Raw genomic sequence first — 17,257 nt, forward strand, 5'->3', positions numbered from 1 at the left:
CAGTGGTTGAGAGTCCGCCTGCCGATGCAGGGGACACGGGTTCGTGCCCCGGTCCGGGAAGATTCCACATGCTGCGGAGGGGCTGGGCCCGTAAGCCATGGCCGCTGGGCCTGCGCGTCTGGAGCCTGTGCTCCACAACGGGAGAGGCCACAACAGTGAGAGGCCCATGTACCGCAAAAAAAAAAAAAAAAGATACATGCAACCCTATGTTCATAGCAGCACTATTCACAATAGCCAAGACATGGTAATAACCTAAATGTCCATCGACAGATGAATGGATAAAGAAGATGTGGTACATATATACAATGGAATACTACTCAACCATAAAAAAGAATGAAATAATGCCATTTGCAGAAACATGAATGGACCTAGAGATTATCATACTAAGCAAAGTAAGTCAGAAAGAGGAAGACAAATACCATATATCGCTTATATGTGGAATCTAAAATATGACACAAATGAACTTATCTATCAAACAGAAAAAGACTCACAGACATAGAAAATAGACTTGTGGTTGCCAAGGGGGAGGGATGGAGTGAGGGTTTCGGGTTAGCAGAGGTAAACTATTATATATAGAATGGGTTCTATAATAATAGAACTATTATATATAGAACAAGGTTCTACTGTATAGCACAGGGAAATATATTCAATATCCTGTGATAAACCATATTGGAAAAGAATATGTATATATATATATGTATAACTGAATCACTTTGCTGTATAGCAGAAATTAACAAAACATTGTAAATCAACTATAGTTCAATAAAATAAATTTAAAAACAAACAAACAAACAAAATATTTCCACCTAGGCCCAGACTAAATTCCCTCCAGAACCAAGATCCTTTCTTCCCTGTACCACTGGTTTATCCCCTAAGTGACAGTTCAAAATGACTCTCAGTCATTTGGACGCTGTGTTGGGGTCATCTGTACTGCTCACCTAAATTTGCTTACCACCACTTTCATTATCCCACTCAGTTCTTATGAACTAAGTTTCTGATCAAAATCAGCACAGCTTGGCCAAAAAAAAAGAACTTGGAGATCAGGGCTTCCCAACCCTCGGGCCGTGGACCAGTACTCGTCTGTGGCCTGTTAGGAACCAAGCCGCACAGCAGGAGGTGAGAGGCAGGCGAGCAAGCGAAGCTTCATCTGCCGCTCCCCATCACTCCCCACTGCTCACATTACCGCCTGAACCATTCCCCACACCCCACCCCCATCCGTGGAAAAATGGTCTTCCACGAACCGGTCCCTGGTGCTAAAAAGGTTGGGGACCACTGTTGTAGATGGTATTCTTCAAGGAAAGAAACATGCCTTCCTCTTTGCTTTTCCCTCTTCTTGCTGGACTAAATGTTAACTTTTCACCTTGGGCTACATGGATGAGAGCAACGTATTATGGATGGCAGAATAATAAGACTGATGAAATCTTGAAATCTGAATCCCTAATATCATCGAGCCTATGTATCAGCCCCGGACTGTATACACTGGGACTGCCACATGAGTAACAAATAATTTCTACCTTGTTTATGTCACTATTATTGAAGTCTTGTTACAGTTTCTGAATCAAGTTTTTGCTCAACAGCCTGTGCAATCTACGTGAGTGGCGCTCCCTGGAGTTGTACAGCATGGCGACCTTGAACTCAACTTCCCACTAACGGAGTAAGGTGAAGACAAGTTCAGAAAGATTAAAAACTTTCCTGAAGTCAAACTACTATGTGATGTGAGACTGAACACAGATCTACATGATACCAAATAGTGACAATACTAGATTCTATCCTAGCTTTTCACTTTGTGAAATGTTGTCCAGAAGAAAAGTTCCACTACTTATACTCTTACAGTATATGGGAAGTCGTTTCAATTCCCACCTAAAACCAGCAGCAATGGCTGTATGGGTATCAACAACAACAGCAAAAAATGTGAGTGTCACTAGGATGTGTGCTGTCCTTAGTGATAGCAATGGTAATAAGGAATCCTGTTTGATCGTACTACTGTACTTCTGCAATGACACTAATATCACTGAGCACAGATACAATCTCAGCCTTCCTTCTCAATTGTCTTGCTTTGCTCCCTGGACAAGTTCCTTCTTCCTGTCTGCCATCCACAGCAAACCACACAGGCTGAGTTAGGCAGGGGAAATGGCTCCAACGAGAGCGACCCTTGATGTTTAACAAGGTCGAGGACAGTGAGGTGTTGACATGAGTGTGAGTGGGCAGCTGAGACAAAGCTAGATGGTAAATCTGACATTTATACTGGATAGGGAAAAAGAGTTAACAGTTACTGAGTGTCTACTATGTGTTAATCCCGGTGCTAGGCTTCCACTGTATATTGTGTCATTTAAACTTTACAAGTACCTACCAATACCTACTAAGGAGGTAGGTATTATTCCCACTTACCGGTGAGAAAACAAAGACTATAATATAAAGTCACATAGTAGGTGACGGAGCAATGATTTGAAACCAGGTCTGGCTTCAAAATCCATGTTTTTCCACTATACCTCGTGGTCTTTAAACTTTTTAAAGTCCTTTCCAAAACTTTATTTTCTTATTTTCAAATATATCATCTCCCTTATATAATTCTGATAGAGCATCTTCAAGAAATTTTCCAGGCCTTTAATGTGTTTGGCATGCCCGACAAGATACTCTGCTGCAGAATCCAGCCGATCCTTTGTTGCAGTGCAACAAAACATGCCAGCTGGCAACAAGATGAGCTCAAGCTGGAATGCAAATCACAGTACCACTTCCTCAGTAGACAAAGTTTTACTATGGAAAAAAACAGTCAACTGAACTAAACAGTGTATTCAGTGACATAATTGATTTCATTCTATCAAAAGCTCCTTATTTCATTGCCAGATGATCATAGTTTGTTGACCTGTACTGTTCTGATCATTGTACTTTGGGAGACAACAGGGTACATTTTCATAATCACACATGGAACACCTCTACAATGAGAACTCATTATATGTACTATTTCATTTTGTAAATAGAAAAGAAAGGAGAAAAGCTAAATTTCCAACAAAAATGTATAATCTGACATAAAGTAAAAATATTACTCAGGATTCATCTATTGATTGAGTCATTCATTCAAGACTAGTATACAAAGAGAGATATGTAGGACTGTCTCTGCCTTCTTCTAAGAAGGGGATGGGGTAGGTAAGCACCAATTTAAAGAAAAATCATTATAGTAAAATGTGATTATCCTTGATTCCTTTTTGTCTTCCCGTATCAATTCATCAGCAAATTCTTTTTGCTCTTATCGTCAAAATATAACCAGAATTTTTGCTATGTCCTTCCACCCAGGGCAACTGCACTTCACAAGTCCAGAGGATGTCATCTGCATTTTATTGTATTTATTGTACTTATTTATTTATTTGGCTGCATCAGGTCTTGGTTGCAGGATCTTCGTTGTAGTCTTTTGGCATGTAGGATCTTCCATTGCAGCGTGTGGGCTCTTCACTGCGGTGCACAGGCTTCTTTCTTGTTGTGGCGTGCAGGCTCAGTAGTTGCAGCATGCGGGCTTAGTTGCCCCACGGCATGTGGGATCTCAGTTCCTTGACCAGGGATTGAAGCCGCGTCCCCTGCACTGGAAGGCGAGTTCTTGGCTACTGGACCACCAGGGAAGTCCTGGGGAAGTCATTTCCATTTTGGTCTCCATGAATAGTGTCCTGTTTCCACAGCTCTCCACCCTCTGCACTCCCTCCTCTATCTCCCTAGACCAAGCTACCGTCATCTCGTTTAACTTCTTGTTTCTACTCTTGCTCCACCACTCTTGCTTATTCTCCCCACAGCAGCCAGTGTCACTCTACTGCTCAAAAGCCTCCAATGACTTCTCATCCCACACAGAAGAACATTGAGTCCTTCCTGCAGCCTGCAAGCCCCACCTTATCTGAAGTAGGTGACGAGGTCATTTTATAAAAATGACAGGGGACAGGCTGAGTTGGGGGCAGGAATAGCATGGTGAGCAACTGAAATATTGAGAGGAACAGGAAGGGGAGCTGACAGGTCAAAGGACTGTCAGGGGCCCAATCCTTTAATACCATTCATTTCTAGTAGTTCCAGTCTGAAATGTGCAGTCTTCTCTAACCATACCATGAGGGTAAGGGTAAATGTAAGGGTAGAGAAAAATGCATGCTAGTTTTTGCTGCAAATCAAATTCTCCCAATACTTAATGATTTAAAACAGCAAACATTTATTATTTCTCATGATTCTATGCATCAGCTGGGTGGTTCTTCTGTTCTGGGCCAGCTCAGTTGGATTAAATGGTCTAGGATGGACTTTTTCAAATACCTGATGGTTGGTAGACTTGTTGTTCTGGAAAGATCTCAGCTGGGCCTTGTTATTTCTGCTTCAAATGTCCTCTCGTTCTCCAGCAGGCTAGCTCAGGCTTCTTCACTTAGTGAGCTCAGTGTTCCAAAGACCAGAACGAGCAAAGCCCACATGTGCCTGCATCTTTTAAGCCATTGCTCAAGTCAGAGTTGTTAATGTCCCTTGACTAAAGCAAGAAACACTATCAAGCCCAACGTCAGTGTGGGAGGGGACAACACAAGGTCATAGATACAGGGAGGAGTGAAAGAACTGGGGGAAATACTACCATGGGAAGGTTAATTACGCATTGAACTAGGCTTAGGGTTTTCTGGGCAGGGTCAGAGAAGGCTAAGGCTGCAAGGAAGTACAGAGTTTTAGTGCAAAAGTATGTTGTTTACACGAACAACCATGGGTTGCAGCTGAGAAGAAAAGGAAATGAGATCGGGGGTGTTTACAGACTGGGAGAAAATGATGTTACAACAATTTTGGAACCCATTCCAACATGGGCAGGTGCCATTCCCACACAAACAAGCAATTCTTGGGCACCAGCTGGGTGTCCTACAATTTAACTCAAATCTCAATTCGACAGGTTAACAGGTTACAAGATTGCCCACCCCGCTTCAGATGTCAATCACAATTATGCTTACTGGGTTTAGATCTATATTGAAGATGTCTGAAAGAATAAGGAACAACAAAGTGATATAAATTGAACGCATGAAACTTATATGATGTTATAAAGCAATGAAACCTCAATAAAAAATAAAGTTTAAAAAGTGACGGAAACTGAAAAAGGACGAAATGGAACTTTTAGAAATAAAAAACATAGCAATCAAAATTCAAAAAAATCATTGGATGGATTTAATAGATTAGTCACAGATGGAAAGAAAATTAATAAAATGCTACGGACACCTTTCTAGGTTTGAGGTACTCATGTTTTTCTGTTCCATTTTATTCTATCTGAATTTTGAAATTCCTAGATGGTTGAGACCCAATAAACTGATTTCACACCTCCCATGCTATCTTTTATTCAATATAATTTAATTAAAACTGATGATTGCACCATTTAATGTAACAGTGTAAGGGAAATACAATTTTATTTTTAAAAAACCTTTCATTACAAGACAAAGTTGAGGACTGAAATTTGTACCTCAGACAGATCTCTTAGGTGCTGGTTTCTCCAGAATAAACAAGATGCAGCTGACTTCATTAACGCCTCCCCTGTGACTCTTTCACTCTTGGGCAGAAAGAGGAATCAGACTTACCTTAGGTAGAAGGTAAGTTCAGTTTTTGTTTTTGTTTTTTTCCGGTACGGAGCACAGGCTCCGGACGTGCAGGCTCAGCGGCCATGGCTCACGAACCCAGCCGTTCCGCGGCATGTGGGATCTTCGCGGAGCGGGGCTCGAACCCGTGTCCCCTGCATTGACAGGCGGACTCTCAACCACTGCGCCACCAGGGAAGCCCTAAGTTCAGTTTTTAGTCTGACCAGGGGGTCGATAACATTTTCCATTGGGAAATTTTTAAGCTAGTGAAGTGCCACGTATGAAGTAAACTTAGTTAAGGTAACTGTAAGTATAGAATTAATACAGAGTTTATTAGACTCAATATTATATTTGGAAGGACTCATTGATTTCCACTGGTTACTAGTATTCACTAATTTGCGAGGAGATAAGAAAAATAAGGTCTGTGGAGTTTTTCATAAAGCTGATTTATTTATTTAAAAGCACTGACTTTTTAGAGGATATGTTTTTTATGTTTATTTGGGGGGTCAAAATATAATTTTTAAATGAAATGAGGCTAATAGAAAATGGCAGTTGTTTTTGTCTCACAGATTGTTGAAATTTTAAAATTGCTGTCATGTTGATTCCCAAAATTATTTTGAAAATTTAGACTGACCCATCAAGTTCAAAAGACTGGGAATATCATCAATGTTGTCTACTATTATTTATTCAGCCAACAAATATTATGAGGGCCCACTATGTGCTAAGAAATGGGCACAAATAAGAAAATGACTGCACTGTATGCCCTCCTGCTTACAGTAAGAAAGGGACACATTGATCTGTAGTTACTAACAAGTTAAGTAGTGTTAGGTCTTCTGGGAGCAGGTGTGAGGGAAAGCCTGTTTGGGGAATCAACCTCTTAGTGAAAGAAGAAATGAAGCTGAGCTGTCTTGAACATGCACAGGTATTTGCCTGCTGATGAGGGGAAAAGCAATGGAGGCAAGAGAAAATTTTAAATAGCTCCAAATGGCCAGAGTTGGGGTATCCACTAAAGACTAAGATAAGGAGAGGATGAAAAGGGAGGTAACTCAAGATAAAAGAGGTTTTATAGGCTCAGCTAAGGACTTTGATTTTTAAAAAATAATTGTGATAAAGAAACACAACATAAAATTTACCATTTTAACCATTTTTAAGTGCACAGCTCAGTAGTGTTAGGTATATTCACATTGTTGTGAAATAAGAACTTGACTATCCTATAAGCAACTGAGATGAATGGAATGGAAAGATTTTAGGCTAGGATTGGAGATTTAGGAAGATTGTTTTAGAAAGTGAGGGTCATAGGAGGTAAGGGATGTAGGTTAGAAAGACTGGAAGAGATTAAAGGACTCAAAGGCTTGTGGGAGTGATGTGAGTCGGGATAGGTTTCTGGCTTGGTTGCAGGTTTTTTTGCCAGATGAGAAGTTAGAGAAGGGAATTCAACATACCACTGGCTGAGTACCAAGCCTGTATGGGGCCAGCTTTCCAGGGACGTCACACTTGAAGCTAGCAGGCCACATCTAGCCAGAATGTATTTCGTTATCCCCTGCAATTAAAATAAACTTTTCTTGAGAAATTGAAGTATCTGGGAACACTGGAACCATAGTCCGCCAGGGAAAAAATGAGCAGAACTCACTCCATTAAAACAAACAAACAAACAAACAAAAAAATCCAACACTTTTTATTAATGTATAAGAAACTTACAGAAAAGTACCCAAGTAAGTGTACAGCTTGATGGATGTTCACAAAGCAAACGTACTCCACTAACCAGCATCCTTATCAACAAACCTTACCAATAACCTTACCAGTACCTTAGAACCTTATCAATATCTCAGAAGTTATACATATTTAATCCTAACAATCTTACGAGATAGATCACACTGCTGCCTCCATTTTAAATACGAGGAAACTGAAGCACAGACAGGTCACAAGGCTAAATACTGAAATTAGCTTATGAACCTAGATCTGCTGTCTGATCTCTAATCACGCTGTCGGAGAAGAAACAGGCTTGAAGGTGAGTTCAGCTTTGAATGATGCTGAGTGGGCGTCCTCCCACGGAAACCTACTTCCGGGCGTCAGAGCCACGGGAACCCCAGGTAACCAAGGAGTCCGCACCTGAGGTTGCCAGTGCCACTGCCTCCGAGCGCGGCCCCCCAGCGAGCGGCCCGCGGCGTGCTGTGCAGACTCCCCCCACTGGAGGGCGCTGTCGCAGCCACGGTCAGACGCGTGCCTCTCTCTGTTGTCGCGATATTCTTGAGGCCGGAAGAACGTAAGATCGAAGGTCATGTAGACAGCGCGTCCCGCCCCCTTACCCCTAAGATCTCGCGTGAGTATAATTTCCGTCCTTTTGGCTCTCGGAGCAGCACCATGGCGGTCGGAAAGAACAAGCGCCTTACGAAAGGCGGTAAAAAGGGAGCCAAGAAGAAAGTGTAAGTGGTAACTATCGTGGCCCCCCGCTTTTGGGGGTCCTACTGGAGTCGGCGGGCGGTTTCTCAGTCGTGGTGTGGGCCGGATGGCGAGGATGCTAGTTGGATTGCGCGGGCCGTTCCGGGTTGGTAAATTCTGAACCGCGGCCTAGCGGATCCGGGTGCTGTTCTGCTGCGGACCTGTTGCTTCCCTCTTGGCCTTGTGGGCCTTATGCGCGCCCCTTTTGAGACGGATTGCTGCCGTGACTAGGGACTGGCGTGTTCCGTTTTGTGAGCTCACGGGCCTTGTAAGTTCCTCGGGTAATGCCCTTCCAAGAGCTGGAGTTGTGAAAGGCACTTTTTTTTGTCCACCCGGGACCTCGCGTCCTTCCCCTGCTTGGGCCGGGTGGAACCTGGGCGCTCCTGATAGCTTGAGGCCGTAAGGAGCCCGGGTTACCAGTATGTGTCTTAACGTACCAGTAAAGTTGAAGAGACGTGCATGTTGTTTGGAGGCAGTGTTGCCGGTGTAGTGGAAGCACCGATGGGTGGGTGGGTGGGGTGGGAGTGTATATGTTCGTGGCATACTTTACCAAAGTGTCAGGCTTGCACAGTGAAATAGACATGGTGTGAAGTACTAGATTTTACATATGCGCCCCTCACCTAACTGAGAGGAATAGTTTACACCAGTGTTTGCATGTCAGTTAGCCTTTTAGAGTAATTGGAATGAGGGAAGTTAAAAAAAAAATTATGTGATCTGCGATAAAATTTAAGCATGTTTTTTAAATCCAGGGTTGACCCATTTTCTAAGAAAGATTGGTATGATGTGAAAGCACCAGCTATGTTCAATATAAGAAATATTGGGAAAACACTAGTCACGAGAACTCAAGGAACCAGTGAGTATATTATTCTTACCTTTGTATTTTTCTTAAACTGAGACATGTATGTATCTTGGTCTACTTTTCGTCGTGTGGTGGGATACATTAAGGAAGTGTCAGCTCTTGGTTGCAGCTTTGGGCCCTTTGGGGCTTGTTTTTAGTGCAGCACTTGTAGAAGCAAGATGGCACTTTTAGAATTACCAGTGAAATGTGCATGGGTAGTTTTTAGGTTCTAATGCGCCCTGTCAGTAAGTCGTTGGTGTGCATATGGATTTAGTTGACAGAAGTTAAGGTCTTTATCATTAGGTTTCTAAACTTAATGCTTGAATATTAACTTGACTTTGCTTATGTGGTTCCTAACGTTAACACTTGATTCTTGTTTTATAGAAATCGCATCTGATGGCCTCAAGGGTCGTGTGTTTGAAGTGAGCCTTGCTGATCTGCAGAATGATGAAGTTGCATTTAGAAAATTCAAGCTTATTACTGAGGATGTTCAGGGCAAAAACTGCCTGACTAATTTCCATGGCATGGATCTTACCCGTGACAAAATGTGCTCCATGGTCAAAAAATGGCAGGTGAGAATAAAAGTTCTCTAAAGTGCGTGGTGCTGTGCCGTGCATGACCAAAGATGTCATGATTTAATGTCAGGAAAGGAGCGTGTTGTGCATTTGAGGTTTAGATTTCATTTTAAGTCCTTGATGTTTTCTTGCTGTTATTAAGTGTGCGGTCTTGGATTGGCACTGTTGAACTTGAGCAACAGCAGTGAGGCTGTTTAAATTAAATTTAGTTATTTGTTTAAATTGAGTTCAAGATTTAATATTGGATTATCATCAGGGTTTTTTTGCTGCATGGATTAGTGGCTGGTTGAAGAATATTTAGGTGCAGGTTTGCAGTTTTAGCTTTGCCTGTCTTCAGAATACCTTTGGACATCAGAATCTAGTGAATTTTATAGTGAAAGGATGGATTGGGCTAGTTTTGATTCTCTATTGTGCTATAATAGGACTGGCAGAGCCTCTGGTGTGAGACTGAAATTTTGGCTCTTTATCCCAGTTATGTGCTCTTTGGAAAGTAACTTGAAGCTTGTTAAGCCTTGATTTCTTTATCTGTAAAATGTAGGTAAGAATATTAGCTCATGGGGCTTCCCGGTGGAGCAGTAATTAAGAATCCACCTGCCAATATAGGGGACCGGGTTCGAGCCCTGGACTGGGAAGATTCCACATGCTGTGGAGCAACTAAGCCCGTGTGCCACAACTACTGAGCCTGCGCTCTAGGGCCCTTGAGCCACAACTACTGAAGCCCGCGTGCTTAGAGCCCGTGCTCTGCAACAAGAGAAGCCACCTCAGTGAGAAGCCCGTGCACCACAACGAAGAGTAGCCCTCGCTCACCACAACTAGAGAAAGCCCGCGCGCAGCAATGAAGACACAGCTCAGACAAAAAAAAAAAGAATATTAGCTCATGGAATTATGAGGATGAAATAAAAGATCCATGTAAACATGCTTAGTACAGAGCTTGACACAGCATTTAGTACCTATTGGTTTAACTACAGGAAATGATGGTTCAGATGTGTCTGGCTAACCGTCACGTTTGGGGATGTTTTTTGTGGGGGGATGAATGACGACAAAATGTTTCGGTTTCTTATGATATGATTATTCCGTTACATTTATTTCTGATGCTCTCCTAAGGTTTTATAGTTGCATTTCTGGAAATATTTTAAGGTCCTTTCACTATGTTTGTATTGTATTCATTTTTTAGACTAAGACAAAGTTAACAAAATGCAAAGAAGGCAATTCAGTTTTTGTTGGTACCTAATTTTTTTTTTTTTTTCTGTGGTACGCGGGCCTCACTGTTGTGGCCTCTCCCGTTGTGGAGCACAGGCTCTGGACGCGCAGGCTCAGCGGCCATGGCTCACAGGCCCAGCCGCTCCGTGGCATGTGGGATCTTCCTGGACTGGGGCACGAACCCGTGTCCCCTGCATTGGCAGGTGGACTCTCAACCACTGCGCCACCAGGGAAGCCCTAGTTTTTGTTTTTTGAATTTAGGTAGTAGTAAGACTAATGATGGATTTTTAAAAATTATAGTCATGAAATTGAATATTTAATCTTCAGTGTGGCTTTAGTTTGGAACATAAAGGACATTTTAAAATATATGTATTTAGTGTTATTACAAAATTTCAACTATTCAGAACACATTTTTTTAAATGGAATAGGTTTAGATGTTGGTATTGTAGAGTCCCTTCAAACCTATTTTTCTCTTCCTTGCAGAGTTAAAGAATTGATTGGGGGAGGAGCAGGTTGTTAAAGGCTGGCATGTGTCTGTAAAAGGGATGTATATGTGAAAGGGGGTGTTGCTGTGGGGAGATAGTGATAATGAGAGAAGTTACCTAGAGGGGAGGGGTGAAGACAGCTGAGAGGACTCCGTACTTATTTAATTAGACATGGAGGATAGTAAGAATTTGGGGTAATTGTTGGTAAGTTCACTTCAAGGAGGTTAACTCTGTAAATTAGTCATTTATATTATAGTTAATATTGTGTAATGAGTACTTGGCCTCCACTTAAATTTTTTTTAAAAAGATTATTTTTGACTGTGTTGGGTCTTCATTGCTGCATGCGGGCTTTCTCTAGTTGCGGTGAGAGGGGGCTACTCTTAGGTGTGGTGCGCGGGCTTCTCATTGCGGTGGCTTCTCTTGTGGAGCACGGGCTCTAGGTGCGCAGGCTTCAGTAGTTGTGGCATGTGGGCTCTAGAATGTGGCCTCAGTTGTGCCTCGCAGGCTCTACAGCGCAGGCTCAGTAGTTGTGCACGGGCTTAGTTGCTCCGCGGCACGTGGGATCTTCCCAGACCAGGGCTTGAACCTGTGTCCCCTGAATTGGCAGGCGGATTCTTAACCACTGCGCCACCAGGGAAGCCCCACTTTTCTTTAAATTAGATTTGAGAGGTAAAAATAGATAACATTAAAACCTGGCGCATCTTTTTTTCACTAGACCATGATTGAAGCTCACGTTGATGTCAAGACTACCGATGGTTATTTGCTTCGTCTCTTCTGTGTGGGTTTTACTAAAAAACGCAACAATCAGATTCGGAAGACCTCTTATGCCCAGCACCAGCAGGTCCGCCAGATCCGTAAGAAGATGATGGAAATCATGACCCGAGAGGTGCAGACAAATGACTTGAAAGAGGTGGTCAATAAATTGTAAGTATTTTCCCTCACAACACAACCCTCAGATGAGACAAAGTGGGGTCAGACCTATGTTTAAATTCTATCTGTGAAACCGTCTATCTGCATCTCTTGAAATGAAAGCATATTAAGTGTTCAGTAAATGTTATTTGTTGGTTTATTTATCCTTTGTTTGGATGAAGCTCTCTCCTGGCAGTGAGACTTGAAGCCCAGGACTTGCCTTTGCCTTAGAAAAGGCATTGAATAGATAAACCCTTCACAATCAGTAACGTATGGGAATAAGTGATGAGAAAATGTTTCGGTCCCAGATGATGTCCGATGATAAAACTGTTAACATTTTTCTGATGTTCCCATGCAGTTGGCTAAGAGGGGTATATGAAGAAGGCATAAGGCTTGGACTCAGAAGGCTCAAGTGCTAATTTTGCTAGTAACTAGCTGTATAATTCAGATCATTTAACCTTCACCTATGAAGGGGCAATAACAGAATGAGGATTACTGTGGATTAAATGAAGTGTAGGTTTATTCTAATTTATCACTACTGGTTTGCAGGATTCCAGACAGCATTGGAAAAGACATCGAAAAGGCCTGCCAATCTATTTATCCACTCCATGATGTCTTTGTTAGAAAAGTAAAAATGCTGAAGAAGCCCAAGTTTGAATGTAAGTGAGAAACCACAGGATTCCTGAAAGAAAAAATTGTGTGGACAAATACATTGTTTGGTGGTTTTATGTTGTTGTTTTGAGTCCAGATGATGGCACTTTTTTTTGTCTTGCCTACATAGTATTGAACATAACTGTTTTAAGATACGGTACACTATAACTAACAAAATTTCTTCTTCCTTTTAGTGGGAAAACTCATGGAGCTACATGGTGAAGGTAGTAGTTCTGGAAAAGCTACTGGGGACGAGACAGGTGCTAAAGTTGAACGAGCTGATGGATATGAGCCACCAGTCCAGGAATCTGTTTAAAAATCAGACTTTTAATGGTGACAAATAAAAGACCTCATTTGTGATATTTAATTTCTGATCACTCTTTTTAAATAATCTGACAATAGTCAGGTGTTCTGATTTGATAGTAATGCGGTGAATTTTTCTGACCTTTTGTGTGGATTTTATTCACTGTTCTTAGTTACTAAGTAGCTGAGAAAGGGTAGTGATCTGTTTTCAACTGGAATGGTTTGGATGTGTTAGAGATGGTGAATAAAAGGAAACACATGGGTTAAGTGTGGTTTTTTTTGGCTGCGTTGGGTCTTCGTTGCTGCGCATGGGCTTTTCTGTGGTTGCAGCGAGTGGGGGCTACTCTTCGTTGCAGTGCATGGGTTTCTCATTGCAGTGGCTTCTCTTGTGGAGCATGGACTCCAGGGTGCGGGCTTCAGTAGTTGTGGCGCATGGGCTTAGTTGCTCCACGGCATGTGGGATCTTCCCGGACCAGAGCTTGAACCTGTGTCCCCTGCATTGGCAGGCAGATTCTTAACCACTGCGCCACCAGGGAAGCCCTGAGTTAAGTTTTTAAGGTGGTTCTCACATCATCTAGAAGGTTTGTTAAAACATTGCAGGGCCCTGCCCCTGGAGTTTCTGACTTAGTAGTTTTAGGGTGAGCTCTGAAATTTTGCATTTTTAACAAATTTTCAGGTGATGCTGGTGGTCAGGGACCATGCTTTGTGAACCACTGTGCTAGACTGATAGCATAGTAGAAACAGAAGAGCTCATTGGCATTTGGGTTTTTGGGGTTTTTTTGCGGGGGGGAGGTTTTTAAAAATCTAAATGCTCTCTTTTCTCTAGCAGTAAATGCCCCACTGTATCACTTAATGGTCAAGCTGAAGTTGGGTAGAGAGATAGAGAAATTGGTTATTGGTCTCCTATTAAGTGGGCATTTAATGCTGCCCACTATCCAGTATTTCCTCCTAGTCGGTCACCCATTCTGTTCTATACCTCTCTTCCCAAACCTCCAACTTTCTCATTCTCAGTTCAGCTGATGACCTTGCTTCTTGAGAACGGATGACAAGAGAACCTCATCAATGGCTGTTTTTTCTACCCTGCCATCTGTGCTTGTGTTTCTCACTTTTTCTGCCTTCCCTCTTGTAACTGGGTGAATTATGCAAGGACAAGCATCATATTCCACCTTCTCTTGCCTAGTCAAGTTCTTGGCTCCACCAATTGTCACCTTTATCAATATTCCTTCTACAAGTTCTATCAGCATACAGAAATCCTCTGCCCTTCCAGATATCCCCCTATTCAAATCCCTTATAGCAAAGTTCAAAACAGTTAACCATATTTCTTGTATTTAATTTTACTTTTCTTGAATCTGCTGCAACCAGTCTAAGGAAACTGTTGCCGTCAAGATTACCAGATGTCATTGCTAAGTCCAGTGGTTCATTCTTGGCTTTCATTTTACTTGGTCTCTATTAGTGACATTTGACAGTCGATTTTCCCTGTGTTTCTTAACTGTCTTCTGGAATTGCACCTCGGTTTTTCCTCCCATGTTGCTGGCTACTCTCCTTTGCTAGTTTGTTTCAGGCCTTAGTGTTGGAGAGCCTTAGGGCTTAGTCCCTGGACGTTTGCCAATACTCTTTCTAGGTATTCTTACTCAATCTCTTGGTTTTAAATAAGCTGTCAGATTTTTACTTCTAATCTGTACCTTTCTTTGAACTCCAGGTTTGCCTATCCAACTCCCTACTTGATATCTTCATTGGATGTCAGTGAGGCATTTAACATGTTTGAAATGGTGTTCCTGAGCTCAACAATTTTACCCACCCTTCTGTTTTAGACCAGAGTCCTCTGTGGTCATCCTTGACCATTCACAGTTCATTCAAAATATATCTGAAAACTAACCAGTTCTTACTACCTCTGTTGCTATCACTTTGGAGCAAGTTATTACCAACCTGGATTTTTATTGCTTGCCTGGTCTCCCTGTGTCATCATGTCCCTGTCTGTCCCCCTGCCCACACACTTTGTGGAAGTTTATTTTAGATGGTCAGTTCCCCCAAAAGGTCTCCTGTGATCTTGCCTCTGACCTGTCTCTTACTACCACTTCCCTTACTCTTCTAGCCAGACTGTCCTGGACAAGCTAGGAACATTCTTACTGTAGGGCTCTGGCACTTGTTTTTCCTGTGCTTGGAACACTCTTCACTTAGATGGCCACAGTGCTTGCTCTTTTACCTCTTAAGTCAGACCCTGCTGATCGGTTCATTTTATTAAAAACCCTGTCCTTCAGTCCTTGTTTTCCCTATTATTTTTTTTCCTGCAGTTTCACTTGTGGCTACTAGAAAAATTCCATGTGGAGAGGTTTTTTCTTTTATTTTTTGGTCCAGCTCATTGATGACAGGGGCTTCCTTTTCAGGGTAGAAAGAAATTGGGTCAATAGCGTGGTTGTTGAGGGTGGGGACCAGGAATTGAGTTACATAAGTGGTGGTTTTCTTGATGGGGGACATCATTTAGTCAGATGATGCTGCGAGTCAAGCTCCCATCTGCTACATCTCTGAATAGGGCTTGGCATGGTTCTCTTTTAGAAGGGTTCATTTGAAAATGCTTCCAAAAAGAATGTTTCCTTTTTTAAAAATGGTTTGGCTTGTTTGATGATTGATATAATCAAGTTACTTTCTTATAGGCCAACTTGAAGGAGTTTTAACATCCATCTAATAAAAAATATTATAAGAGGTAATTCTTAAGTTTCCCATTTAATATCTTACATACTTAATACATAGATATTAACTGGTGGCTTTTCTCTACTTGATTCTTTCCACCCAGAACAATTTATCTTGGTCTTTCACAGGAAAATTTCTGTAACCAGGGATACAAATTTTGAGTCTTTTGAAAATGTTATTGAAGACCTTTATGTTAAGGTATGACTGAAATAGGTAGCAAAACTAACACTTGATTTGAAATTGGCTTTTGCTTCTTTAATGTGTACATTTCAGCAGCACCACTAATTTGAGAGTGCTCATGTGGGGAGAAGAGATACTAGGGGGAGTATCCTAGATTATTAGGGTGAGCCTAATGTAATTATACAAGTTCTTAAATGTGGAAGTGTGAGGCCGAAGAGGAGGTTGGGATAATGCGATGTGAAGACTGCCCGATGTTGCTGGCTTTGAGGTTGGAGAAAGGGCCAGGGGCCAAGGGAAGTGAGTGGCCTCTTAAAGCTGGAAAATGCAAAGAAGTTCTCAGTGACAAGTTGACTGATAGAATGTCCCATCATTATCCCACATTGCATGCGTAAGTCTCAAAATAACACCACCACCAATATAATTACTGAGAACAGTTTTAAAACTTTTTGGCATATGGCCCACTACATTTTTACAGTATTGTGTTAACACTGCTTGAGCACATGGCCAGAACTTACATTCTCCTTCTTAGCCCTTGTGTAGTCTCAGTGCTACAAGTATATGTTCTTAATGCCCACTTGCAGTCCTTAAGTTCTGTGCTCTAGTTTTTTTGGTTGAAGCTTGTTCTCTGGTTGATTGCTCAGGAAGTTCATTTTCTGAGTTCTTGTATGTTGAATACAGTTGGTTATTTGCTTTATATCTGAAAGTCACTTTTATTGGATCTAAAGTCCTCAGTTCGCTCTTTGAGCACCTTAAGTATACCACTCCTATTTCCTTCTGGCAATAAAGAATTGCTAATGGAAGTCTGAGGATAATTAATTTTCCTTCCCTTACAAGTCACTTTCTGGTTTTGGCTAAAAGCCCAAAGAATATTTTCTTTCTTTAAAATCGAGTAATTTTATAAAATGGGTTTTGGTAATAGTCTGATTGAATAGTCTCAGGTATGCAGTACAGGCATACCTTGGAGATACTGTGGGTTTGGTTCCAGACCACCTCAATAAAGTGAATATCACAGCAGAGTGAGTTTTGGGAATTTTTTTGGTTTCCCAGTGCATATAAGAGTTGTGTTTACCCTATACTGTGGTCCATTAAGTGTGCAATAGCATTGTCTTAAAATGTATATAACTTAACTTTAAAACACTTTATTGCTAAAAAATGCTAACCATCATATGAATCTTCAGTGAATCATCTTTTTGCTGGCAGAGGGTTTGAAATATTGCAAGAATTGCCAAAATGTGACCCAGACAGGAAATGAGCAAATGCTGTTGGAAAAATGACACCAGTAGAACTGCTTGATGCAAAGCGTAGTCAAACCAAGGAATGTGTGTACACTCTTTATGTATAGTTTCAAAAAAAACTATTTTGGGGGGGATAAAATTTTCCTAAATTACAGTTTTTGGCATTTGTTCTGTTTACTTGACTTTTTTTTTTTTTTTT

The 17,257-nt window shown here is 41.6% G+C and overlaps 1 protein-coding gene and 2 non-coding genes across 3 annotated transcripts; all 3 read left to right on the forward strand.

Annotated features, from left to right (window-relative positions):
* The first annotated feature begins 7,898 nt into the window (after nucleotides 1–7,898).
* Nucleotides 7,899–13,019, forward strand: RPS3A (ribosomal protein S3A). The gene is made up of 6 exons (XM_065877188.1): nucleotides 7,899–7,978; nucleotides 8,744–8,847; nucleotides 9,217–9,404; nucleotides 11,808–12,016; nucleotides 12,551–12,660; nucleotides 12,847–13,019. Exons 1-6 carry the CDS (start codon nucleotides 7,917–7,919, stop codon nucleotides 12,966–12,968), a joined length of 795 nt encoding a protein of 264 aa, XP_065733260.1. The 5' UTR covers nucleotides 7,899–7,916; the 3' UTR covers nucleotides 12,969–13,019.
* On the forward strand, nucleotides 10,436–10,503 carry LOC136124027 (small nucleolar RNA SNORD73). Its single transcript, XR_010655968.1, has one exon. It is a non-coding gene; the product is annotated as a small nucleolar RNA SNORD73 (small nucleolar RNA).
* LOC136124026 (small nucleolar RNA SNORD73) lies at nucleotides 12,279–12,350 on the forward strand. Its single transcript, XR_010655967.1, has one exon. It is a non-coding gene; the product is annotated as a small nucleolar RNA SNORD73 (small nucleolar RNA).
* Nucleotides 13,020–17,257: the final 4,238 nt, after the last annotated feature.

Source organism: Phocoena phocoena, chromosome 5 (genome assembly GCF_963924675.1).
Source record: "Phocoena phocoena chromosome 5, mPhoPho1.1, whole genome shotgun sequence".
NCBI classification, from domain to species: Eukaryota; Metazoa; Chordata; class Mammalia; order Artiodactyla; family Phocoenidae; genus Phocoena; species Phocoena phocoena.